This window comes from Artibeus jamaicensis, unplaced genomic scaffold (genome assembly GCF_021234435.1).
Source record: "Artibeus jamaicensis isolate MK-2021 breed Jamaican fruit bat unplaced genomic scaffold, CSHL_Jam_final contig_233, whole genome shotgun sequence".
Taxonomy (NCBI): domain Eukaryota; kingdom Metazoa; phylum Chordata; class Mammalia; order Chiroptera; family Phyllostomidae; genus Artibeus; species Artibeus jamaicensis.
In genome coordinates this window covers 24,974,112-24,986,718 of record NW_026521486.1, presented here as the reverse complement: position 1 = coordinate 24,986,718, position 12,607 = coordinate 24,974,112, and the positions used below count along the sequence as shown (strand labels likewise).

The 12,607-nt window shown below is 38.5% G+C and overlaps 1 protein-coding gene across 1 annotated transcript in view; it reads left to right on the top strand.

Annotated features, from left to right (window-relative positions):
• The first annotated feature begins 308 nt into the window (after positions 1 to 308).
• The window catches only part of LRP6 (LDL receptor related protein 6), a 143,621-nt gene continuing 131,322 nt past the window's right edge, over positions 309 to 12,607 (top strand). Inside the window, exon 1 of the mRNA XM_037164802.2 lies at positions 309 to 618. Coding sequence (XP_037020697.1) covers positions 564 to 618 — 55 coding nt within the window. The 5' untranslated portion in view covers positions 309 to 563. The remainder of the gene's footprint in view (positions 619 to 12,607) is intronic.

Below are 12,607 nucleotides of genomic sequence, written 5' to 3'. Positions count from 1 at the left end.
TTTTCACGCCCTCCGCAGGGCGGACCGAAGCCGCTGGCCCAGGAAAGAATCCCATTGGAATGCGTCGCTAGGTGGCCTTTCTCTTCCAACTCCTTTCTGCTCGCGGGGCAGACACCCCGGGGTCTCCAAGCAGAGACCTTGCGTGCGACCCCCACTTCTTTTCATAACTGCAAAGGAGGCGGCGCCGAGGAAGGGGGTTCGGAAGCGCGCAGGAAGACCTTGGCGAAGATCAGTAGTGGCGGCGGCGGGAGGACCGTATCCCTGCGCCGCTGCGTGAGAGGAAGAGGCTGAATGAGGAACTGCGCGGGGGAAGCGGGTCGCCGGGGGAGGAGGCGGCGGGATGGAAGCAGACGCTGGCGTCGCGCGAGCCCCGGCCAGGGCGGCGCGGTAGAGAGGGCGGCGGCGCGCGCGGAGCCTTGACGTGCGCCTTTCTTTCTTCTCTCTCTGGCAAGCTGGGAAGCATGAGCGTGCAGACCTGCTGCTGCGGCGGCCGCCCCGGCTCCTTGCCTCCCCGTTTTCTGGCCGCCCCTCGCCGGTGAGAGAAGAGAACGCGAGAAGGGAAGATGGGGGCCGTCCTGAGGAGCCTCCTGGCCTGCAGTTTCTGCGTGCTTCTGAGAGGTAGGAAGAGTGGAGGGGACGGGAAAGTTGGTGGGGTTTTGGGGGGGAGGTGGCCTTGTTTTGTGTGTGTCTGGGGGGGAGGGGAGGGAGGGAGAAAAAGGGGAATAGGAGCAAGGAGAGGCCTGGTCGTGGGGAAGGAGAGAGAAGGGGCCGGGAGAAGGGGCCGGGCGCCCTGCCTGGCCACAATGCAGACCCCTGCCTAGGTTTCCGGACCGTATCTGGGCAGATAGTAGCCTCAGTCCGGTTGCTGGGCTCAGTGAACCCCTGCAGCACCATGCTGTCGGAATGACTGTGTGTCTCTTTCTGTCTGGAGTCGTCAGGGAGAAGGATCTTTGTATGTATTTGGGCTTTTAGAATATTCGAGCCCAAGATGCTTTCACGTTGGTCTCCCTCGAAGCCCCCACTTTTCTGTGTCTTTCACGTGAACTTTTAGAGCCCTCTTACTATTTTTCCAGGCCGTGCTACAACTAATAATTGGCTTCTGTGGGGGATATAATAATCCTGGGAGAGAACACAGTTGGAAAGTGACTCCGAGGTTGTAGGTCGAGCAATTCAGCACTGGGAATCTTCTGAACTTCAGCCCATAATAAAATGGAAACGTTGACCTTTCCCTATTTTGGGAGCATGCAAGTGTACAGTTGGCATCCTGGTGTGAAAAGGAGCCTGTCTTTGGGACCTACGTTATCATTTGCTGCGCTCCCCAGGGGACTGCTTGGCACTTGGGTAAATAACCTAGGCTATTCTAGATGATTTGCTCTAAGAATCTCATGCGGTTGCTGGTCCTGTGGTTTTTTGAATCGTCCTACAAAGCTGTCACTTACGCTGTGACTTCTGTTTTGTGACAGTTCACTAAGATTTGACCGGCCCGCAGGATTTCAATACCTTCTCTCAAACTTAGCCGTTCGTGTTGAAACGGCGATGAGTCTGAGGCTCTTGAGCCAGCAGAGGAATTGAAGTCCTGATTGATGCGATGGCCTGTAGCCTTGGTTTTGTTAAGATTCTCGCTTGTATTCATGGTCAGTTCTTTTCAGGCATGGGACCTCTTGAGTCAGTGGAGATTTTTAGTTATTAATTTAACAAGCTGAACTTTTGGTAAGCCTCCAAAACTTAACTGAAGTGCAGAACACAATAGTAACTAACGATCTTAAGATATAAATGAGCCAGGTGTGCCATTCCTGTGTGTGCATACTAATTTTGTATGAACACAAGTGACCTTTTTCTTTTTCTTTTTTTTTGAGGGAGAATTTTTTTCTTTACTCTTCTGTAGGATTATTATGTTTCCATGTTATATCTACTTATACTTAATAATGAGGACTCATTAAGCATATTCCAAACTGTTTCCACATGTAAACCCCAGAAAGATAATGCTCATTTAATTTTCTTGGCAGAGGATTTAATGAGGTGTTATGTACTTGAGAGGTTTAATAAGTGTATGTTTTGTATAGTATACTCCCTATTGAAAGGGGGTTTTGCCATAGCTGTGAGAAACAATTATATTTGACATCACATGTGTGGATATTTTAAGACAAAGTTACTAATGTTGACAAATATGGGAGTCTGCTGGGAGGTTAAAGTCTTGAGGAAATCTAAATCTATAACCCAGGATGCTTCTGGTTGCCTAGCTGTATTTCTTGAAGGGGGAGCATGTGATGTAAATGGCATTAATTTATTTTAACATCAAGTTTGGCCTAGAATTGGGTTTGTTCATTACCAGAGTTAAGATAAGTTGCACTTCAATTAATATTTTTGAAGTGTGGTAGTATTGTAACAAGACCTAATAGTTAATGGTTTAAATGGCCTCATTTCCACTAAGTGGAGTTTTCATTTTAAATGTAGCATAATAATGGTCTTTGAATTTAACAGCACTTGACTGTGAATACATATTATTTGAACTAAAACTGCCTTTTGATGTGGAAGATTTTTATTCATAATTTGGATTCTTTTCATTCTTCGAAAATGTCATCTTCTGTTATAATAGTGATATTAGTTAACCTGAGGCTCCAAGGAGAAAAATGTAATTGATTTGTTGAATTAAGGACATTTTTCTGCCCTGACCAGTGTGGCTTGGTTGGGCGTTGTCCCTCAAAGTGAAAGGTCACCCGGTTAGATTCCATGTCAGGACACCTGCAGGGGTTACGGATTTGGTCTGTAGTTGGGGTAAGTACTAGAGGCACCTACCTGATTGATCTTTTTCTCTCACATCTGTCTCTCTCTCACAGTGATGTTTCTCTCCCTTCTCTGTCTAAAAATAAATAAAGTCTTTAAAAAAGACGTTTTTCTTTATAGAAGAGTCAGAGCTTTAACATTTGGAAAATGGGATGAGGAGAGATTTTGGGAGAACCTTTGTCCTGTAGCTCTGTTACATCAATAGCTGAAAGTTGGGAAATAATACTGTCATCATCTAGACTGCATTTCCATCCCTGTCACTGGAGGTGTAATGGAAAGAATTAGAGATTTTAATACTAAAATTTTGGATTTAAACTCCACCTTTCACTACTTAATAACTTTGTGTTTCTAGTCTAGTCAGTCAGTTTCTCTGGGCCTCAGTGTCTTTACCTGCAAAATGTAGGTAGTAATATTGCTCTAATTTGCCATTTTATTGGGCATATTAAATGAAGTAATGAGTATGAAGTAATAGTGGGGATTGAAACCCACCTCACCATTCTTTTTACATAGTTTCTGTTAACTGCTGACTCCAGTATGTGGCTTGTAGATAAACAACATGTTTATATAAGAATCCTAGGAACTAACTTAAAAGGATACAGACTCCAATCTTCAGGCATCCCACCGCCGGAGATTTGCTGACCTTCAGCTGTGGAGCCAGGATGACTAACCCAGGATGATGCACACCAGACCATCACTTGCCTTGTTGGAATGAAGTGCTCGTCTGCACGAAGAGAACTTTTCACCCCCCTCCCTCGATCTCTTTGTTCTGTTATTCTGTCCCTCCTCATAAAAACTTCTGCCTGCACTGAGATGTTAAGATGGGCTTTGAGACAAGAGTCCCCCATCTTCCCAGAAGATGAGCTTTAGGACATGAGTCCCCCATCTTCTAGGTTGTCGGCACCTGAAAGTAAACCACTTTTCTTTACATCAGCATCTGCCTCTCATGTATTGGCTTTTGAAGAGGCAGGACAGACCTGCTTTTGGTTACAAAGTGACCTGCCAATGTCCTTTTTTTGTTGTAATTTTTTGATTGTGGACATGTTCACAAATGCTGGGGATTTGAGATTTAATTTGTGTAAGAGTCATGAATTCTTAAAGGTAGAAAAGATCTTGATCATTTTGGTTAACTGCTTTATTTGCAAGTGGGGAAACTTGGATTCAGAGAGATTATAATTTGAGCAATAACCTAATGCTAATTAATGGTAGAGCGGGGATTTATTTTTCATTCTTTCAGCAAATACAGGGTGGGGCAAAAGTAGGTTTACAGTTGTGAGTATGCAAAGCAGAATTTATTCTTGTTTTATTATTTATTAATTATTGTATTTCCATACAACCATAAACCTACTTTTACCTCATTCTGAATGTATGGAATACCTACTATACACTAGGGCTCTGGTATATTTGTGAGCAAAATAGACATGGTTGCTGCTCTGATGGACCTCATAATCTAAGTTGTCATTTTTTACCATTCTCTTAATTCCATCCAGGTACTGATTAGAAAAGATTATATCTCTGATTGTCTAGAGGAAATATTTCTATAAGAATATATGTTTTGGAATATTCTGTGTGTGTGTAATCTGTAAATACCATGTCCCAGCTTACTTTGAGGAAACTCTGTTTTATAAAAATTCTTTGCTACTTATTTTGGTGGGGTGGTGGTAAATATGTCAGGACAAGACACTATTGTTTCCCAAGTTATATTTTTATGGAACTGACCCTTGTAAAAAATTTTAAAAATAATACCAGGACCTTGGCTGGTGTAGCTCAGCGAATTGAGCACAGGCTGTGAACCAAAGCGTTGCAGATTCGATTCCCAGTCAGGGCACATGCCTGGATTGCAGGCCAGGTCCCCAGTGGGGGCCATGTGAGAGGCAACCACACATTGATATTTTTCTCCCTCTCTCCCTCCCTTCCCATCTCTAAAAAGAAAAAAAAATAAAGCCTTTATAAATAATAATAGCAGATATGATATAGTCTTGGGGAGGTAGAATAAATTTTGGAGTGGGAATCAAAAGAATTAGATTCTCATTTTAAGTTTGCTATTAGTTAGCTGTTCGACCTTGGATAAATCACTTAATCTCTGTACACCTTATCTTTATTAGGGTAATGGAACTTTCTTTTGGAGATTCGTAATTTATATTTACACATTAAGGACTCAGACATCCCCAGGCAGAAAGACCAATTTAATAACTTTGTTAAACCCACTATTTCTCAAACTTGACAATGACTTTTTTTTCATATTCTTTTAATATTCTGCTGACCCTTTGTTCCAAGCAACACACTTGAAGGGAACCTTGACTAGATAACTCTTCAGGCATTGAGTTGATTTGTGTGAATTGATACTTGACTACAGTTACATATACAGTAGTTGAATATGGTATTTTCATTGTTACTTAACCTAAGGTTTGTGCATCTGGCTAGAGAATAATTTGAGTGATTTTGAAATTTAATGTTTCAGGCCTAACAGTGATTTCCCCTGGTTCAGGTTTTTTTTTTGTTTTTTTTTGCTTTAATTGGAGGTTTTTCTATTTGCTCAACTGAAATACTATTTTTATATAGTTATATATGCTTTGGTTATCAGAAATGACGGTCTTTTTTTGACTACCAAAAAAGATTCTATTGAAAGGTATATAAATGGAAAATATTTATATGAACTTATAATTTGAACATATTGGAAAAATAGCACAGGTTATAGTTTCGTTTAGGCCACAGGTAACTATGAGAAAATCTATTTCCATCATAGAAATTTTATTGCAAACTTATATTCAGAGAAGATTATAAAGGGGGACACTGTGTTAGAAAGGTATGGGCTTTGTTGACAAACAAACCAAGTTCAAATCTTCTACTACTTCATGTAACCTTGGACAAGTTACTTAGTTTTAGTTTCCTGTGCTGTTAGGTGGGAATACCTTACAAGATGACTGTGGGAACTGATGAAGTATTTGTAAATGGATAGTACAGTGCACAGTCAAGAGTAGACTTTGGATAATTGGTTGCTATTCATAATATGGCTAAATGAAAAGAAATATTAATGCTCAGGAAAACATTTAAGTGCCAGGCACTGTTTTAGGCAGTCAGTAATTTTAGGTCAGTGGTTTTTTAACCTTTTTGACTCTTCTGATATTTTCTATTTTGTTTTATATAAACAAGATGACCACTATCTACTAAATTCATTTTATGTTCTAAAGGATTGTTAACTTCAACACTGTTTTAGGTGATTATTTTAAATAAGCTAGAGGATAAACAGTTCATTTGTGATACTTATTTACTTGTTTGAGTTAAGTGTAGGCAAAATAATTTTATCAAAACATTGTCTAATTGAGAAACTTTATTATTGTATTGTTTATAATAATTAAAATTATTCAGTTGATGCACTTTTCCCTGTAGGATGGGTAAAGGTTAAACTGAGTTCCTGTATTGCATGTTTCACCATTTGTGTATCTTCTGTGAAATGAGTCCATCTTAATGAAGGGAACACTTCTCTATGTGAGTAATTTTGACATTTAGTCAAATACATGGGCTGGGCAACCTAAGTTTAGGATACTTATCCTTGAAATTATTTATTTTAAATACAATTTATCATTAATGCAAGGAAAACAGTGTTACCTGATAATAGGATACACTTTGTTTCTCAAGTTTGTGTTAGCCTTACAAAAGGTGCAAGACATTCAGATGTGGGACTGGGAAATACTAAAATGTGCCTGAGTTCTGTGTGGTGAAAATTGCTGGTGCTCAGTACTGTGATCCTGGTAGCTCTGATATGACTTGCTCTTTTTTCTTTCTGTTATATTTTGCTTGGAAAGGCCAGGAGATTGGGGATGTGAAATAAAATCATATGTTCTGGCAAAAAAAAAAGTGAATTTTTAAGTTATTCATTGTCAGTAGGCCTAAAGTTATTGATCCGATTCTTGGTTTTTTGTTTTTTTTTTTTTTTAATTTTATTTATTTATCTTTAGAGGGGAAGGGAAGGAGAGAGCGAGAGAAACATCCATGTATGGTTGCCTTTCATGCGTCCCCTGCTGGGAATTGGCCTGCAGGGAACTGGCCTGCAACCCAGGAATGTGCCCTGACTGGGAATCGAACCGCGATTGTCTGGTTCGCAGGCCCGCGCTCAATCCACTGAGCTACACCAGCCAGGGCTCCGATTCTTGGTTTTAAAAAATGCAGAGGTAAATGTGGTCAACAATAGTCCTATTTTTTGAGAAAGTAGTCACCCAAATATTGGAAAACTGGACCTTTGTCAAGTAATGTATGTTTGATCAGGAGACCATTTTCTCTGATGGCCTTGGTTAGTCATCACTATCACTTCTGGACCAAAACCTTGTCAAATAAAGGATTTCGGGGTAATAATCTTCCTCCTTCTTGGCCAGCTGTATTGGAGGTGTGATTATGTGTGTCTATGTATCAACTGTATCTGGCAAGTCTGAGAAAGCTGACAGCTGAACTCCTTAAGGTGAACTCTTAGCTACATATTATATGGTATTTCTTTGTAACAGTTTCTTGATTTATGCCAGTGGAGACAACAGCCCTTTGTTAGGTAAAAAGTGTTTTAAGAATAGATTTTTTTTTTCCTTCATACACCATGATGTACCAGAGCTTTGCACATATTAGGTATTTAAATTTTTATATTTAAAGCACTATAAAAAGATGTGAATTTTCATGATATTTATACAAAATTAAGTTATAAATTTGTAAATACTATAAAGTGCCTTTTTAAGCACAAATTAGGAAAAACTAATACTAATCAGAAATAAATCATGTTTATAACAAAAGTTGAATTTGAAATGTGGATTATGTAACATTTTCTGGTGTTAGGATATTATTATGCATTGGTGATATAATAATGTGCTCAAGTACATTTCTAACCCAGTTTAAAAATATATATATAATTCACATACCATAAAGTTTGTATTAAAGTGTCCAGTTCTTTGGTTTTAGTATATTCACGAGGCTACACAACCATCACCACTGTCTAATTCCAGAACATTTTCATCACCTCCAAAAGAGACTCAGTGCCCCTTAGCAGTCACTTCCCATTTTCCCTTGCCCCCGATCTCTGGTAACCACTAACCTACATTCTGTCTCTATGGATTTGCCTATTCTGAACATTTCATATAAATGGAATCATACCATATGTGGCCCTTTGTATCTGGCTACTTTCACTTTGCATAATGTTTTCAAGGTTCATCCATGTTATAGCATGTATCAATACTTTATTCACTTTTATGGCTGAATAATATTCCATTGTGTGGGTATATGAAGTACTTTTGAATGAGTGTGTGTTTGATCATTGAAATTATTGAAACTTTTATCTTGAGAAATTATTTTTAAATCTGTTTTTGAAGTTATAAAAATAAACTTAAAAATGTTCCTGTTTTTCTGCTGGAGAAGCACTCAGTAGTTCACCAGCGTGTCATTCCCGTGTATTATGAATAGTCCTGTCCCAGTTAAACCTTTTTACCAAATTCATACCTAGGACAGAAGGTATATTAGAAATTACCTGGCCCAACTTACTCATTTTATAAATTCGAAAGATTAATGGCTAGTGACTAACCTAAGGCCAGATTGCTGGTCTGGACAGTAATTTTATATGCAGTGCTTTCTCAGTGTACCTAATTTTATGTGGGTCTTACTGTAATTTTGAAAATGATACCGCTTTTTTCTTTTTGTTTTTCTCCTCACTGGAGGATATTTTATTTTCATTGCTTTGGGGAGGGAGGAGAGAAACATCACTTGATTGCCTTCTTGTACTTGTCCCTGCTGGGGTTGGAATCCACAACCTGAGTGTGTGACCTTTTAGTTACAGCACCATGCTCCAACCAAGCCACACTTGTAAGGGTGATGCCAGTCACTTTTGACAGAGGAAAATAAATGTTAGTGTAATTTTGGAATTTGCAGATAGGTGGCTTGTCACAGCACTGTTAAATAAAAACATATCTGGATTTTGGTAAGGAGAGGCTTTTATTCAAAAGGATTATTACAGTAGGGAAAATGCTCTGACCGCCAGATCCAGGCATCTCAAAATCAAACACAAAAAGACTTCTTTTATAGAAAAGGGTAAGCGGGGCTAGTAGGAGTTTTGTAGAAGAGTGCACCAAGTTGGTAGGGGTGAACAGATGGCATGTCAGGGTACGGAACTGGAATCTTTTATTTTCTGTGGTCAGCTGATGTTTGGAATGAACTGTTACAGGAATAAGTTCTATATGTACCAGCTTAAACTTACAGCAAGCCAAAGTTTAGGGGATAGTGGGGGAAGAGAAAAGCCTGACTACAGTTTGGTCAGGCCAAGTCAGTGGATAAGGAGTGGGCAATTGTGAGCACTAGGTCAGTCTCCCTGTTGTTTAAAACAAAAATTGTTTAAAGATTTTTGTTATTATTAGGGATATATTGCTGCTATAACAAAAGTACTGTAGACTGGGTGGCTTATAAGTAATAGAAATTTATTTCTTACATCTGGAGGCAGGAAGTCCAAGATCAGGGTGCCAGAATGGCCAGGTTCTAGTGAGGACCCACTTCTGTGTTGAGCTCTCTGTATCCTTACAATGTGGAGAGCAGAGAGGATGATCTCAAAAAGGGTACTAATCCTATTCATGAGGACTCCACCCTCTTGACTTGATCTAATCCTAATTACCTACCAAAGATCCCACCTCCTAATACTATCACGTGAGGGGTAGGATTTCAACATACCAGTTTGACAGGGTGTGGGCAAAAACATTCAGACCACAATGGAATTAAATATAACTTCACAATTGCAAAGTTGGTCTCATTAGATCTGGCCTAGTTGTTTATGTAGAGGTAGGTCTTTAACGTTTGCTTTGCTGAAAGTTTTTACAAGGAATCTTGGATTGGACTTTTAAAAGGCTATTGAAGCCAGGAAGTGAAGCTAAGAATTCACCATCAGGTTTCACTTGCAATACTTACTGATTTGGGTGAATTCTTTATGTTCCCCAAATATCTTAGGGTTCTTGGGCCTGCCCAGAAGTGACCTTGCTTGTTTCACCTGTAAGGCTGGGAACTGTGTAAGCTGGGTACCAGTCCAGTTTTCCCATTCGGACTGTAAGTAAGCATTGGCTTTGTAAAGTCAACCGTAGCTCCTTAAAAGGGTCTGGTTATATTTGATTAAATGAGCACCACTTTCAAATATGGCCTTCCAGTCAAACTTTGGTTGTATAACCAGTGTTCCCAACTAGGAGGACAGACTCTTACTGAACCTGTGCAAATAACTGTATTGCCATGAAAATATAAATACTCAAGAATCTTTGAATTATGGAGGAGTCAGGCACGGAGAAAAAGATAAGTGTTTTATTTCTGTTCACAGAAGCATATTTTGCTTAAATTGTTAATAAGTTATAGATAGCTTAAGAAAAAGAGATAGGAGTTCCTTATATCAAAAACAACAACAACAAAAAACAAAAACCCAGGACATTAAAGCATCAGCAATATTTTAAACAAAACTCAGAATTATCCTTCATCAGTTTATTCAGTCCTGTGTAATTAATTTTGTTTTGCTACATGTTGGGTTATCAATCTTATGAGTCCATCGGTTTTTCCTCTACCTTTTTTAAAATCCTGAGTCCACTGGTATAGCCTCAAAAACATTTCAGTGATGCCATCAGAAGCTTGTACACAAGAATACCTGGTATAGTGATTTTCAGCGGTCCTTTTTTTGTTGACCTGTAGCTCATATGTAAGTCCTTTTAAGAATAAACCAAAAAACTGCCTGTAGATGATGGAAGACTTAACATGGTGATGATTAACTTATTAGTGATAATTAAAAAATTGAAAGATCTGTTGGGAGATTTGTATACAAAATTAACAGTTGACAAGGAAGTTTGGTTTTTGTGACATACAATCTAAAATCAAATCAATCAAAGCAGTTTTAGATAAAATATAGTGGTTAACCTTGTTTTAAAGAAGAGTAAGTCTGAAATTAGCCCTAAACATTTCTGTAATAAAATTTCTTAAAGTAAGTTATGTGAATCCCCAGTTGAGAACCATTAGTTATCTAAAATATACTGTATTCAAATTAAAGAGTCAATTGTGACCATGTTAACATAAAAATATCATTGAAGTTATAAAAAGCATAACAAATTATGACTTGCGATACTATACTGAGGTCTAATATTAGGCAGAGCAGCACTGGAACTCTTGAAAATTGGAAACATATCATGGATAGTGAGAGTATTGATCCTGAATTTCTTGGAACTACATACAGTTTCTGAAATAATCATGTTAACATTTTACTCATACAAATTTAACCTAGGGGAGCATAACATCTCTTCTGATTTGACAGTGCTTCCCATGTAAATCTTAAGATTGATCAAATAAACCTAACTAGTTTTAACACTTCTCTTTTTTACTAAGTGAAAGAATAAATCTTTGTGAACCTCAAGGGACCCTTGGGATTTTTCAGAGACAATTGTAGGTGCAAAAGACATTATTTTGGATTTGATTTTGAAAAGACAGAATGTCACAAGTCAAGAGGTTTGAAAACTTGATTAAATATTATTATAGGCTGGTGAGAAAAAAAAGCACATGGCTGCTTATATAACCAAACTGTCAGAAATCTTTTTTTAAAGTTTACATAGGGAGGAACATGATGGTAAAGAACCTTACCTCTTTCAAAGGATATGAGAAGACTTTGTTTATTTAAGTACAGTCATGCTCTGCTTCACAGTGGGGATGTGTTTTGAGAAATGCATCATTAGGAGATTATGCCATTGTGTCAACATCGTAGAGTGCACTTACACAAACCTAGATGGTATAGCCTGCTACACACCTAAGCTAAATGGTACAGTCCAGGGACTTTCAACCTGTGTGCCGCGAGAATTTTTTAAAAATACGTTACCTGACTATGTAGTCAGGGGCACTGACCTCTTTTTCCTTAGATTGTCAAATAAAAAAAATGACAGCAGCCAACACAAATAGCCGTCTGATATGAATGAATCAAAATTATACCTAATTTTTGTCAGATCAGTAAAAATTTTATTTTTGGTGTGTTGTGGAATTTTAGTAATTAGTTTATGTGTGCCCTGTTATGAAAAATGTTGAAAGTTGCTGGTATAGCCTGTTGCTCCTAGTCTATAAGGCTATGCAGCATGTTGTTATTCAAAATAATGTGAGATTAAATCAATCACGAGAGGAAATGATGCAATCAAGATGTGGTAAACATGTATGAGGTTGCTGCTTCTATAACTCAGCATCCTGTTTTGTAGCCAAGTTTTTAAAAATAAGTGGATAAGTCCAGTCTAAAATAATAAAAAGTATAGTATAGTAAAAATGTAAGCCATTAACAGTCATTTATTATCGTTATGTAGTATTATGTGCTGTACGTGATTGTATGTGCTATACTCTTATATGACTAGCAGGCTGTAGATACGTTTACACTAGCATCACTACAAACATGTAATGCATTGTAGCATGATGTTATGATGGCCATGATGTCACTAGGTGATAGAAATTATTCAGCTCCATTATATATATATTTTTAAATCCTCACCTGAAAACATACTGATTTTAGAGAGAGGGGAAGGGAGAAGAGAGAGGGAGAGAAACATCTGCGGGAGAGAGAACATGGGTTGGTTGCCTCTTCTACGCACCTCGATGAGGGACTGAGTCCACAACCTAGGCACGTGCCCTTCCTGGGAATCCAACTTGCTTTTGCTTTATGGGACTGCGCTCCAACCAGCTGAACCATACTGGCCAGGGTTTAATTTAGCTCCATTATAATCTTATGGGATATCTGTCATAGACAGTTTGTTGACTGTTGTTGACTTATTAAGACACGATAAAGTCAACAGCAAGTACAGGGAATTCTGATAAC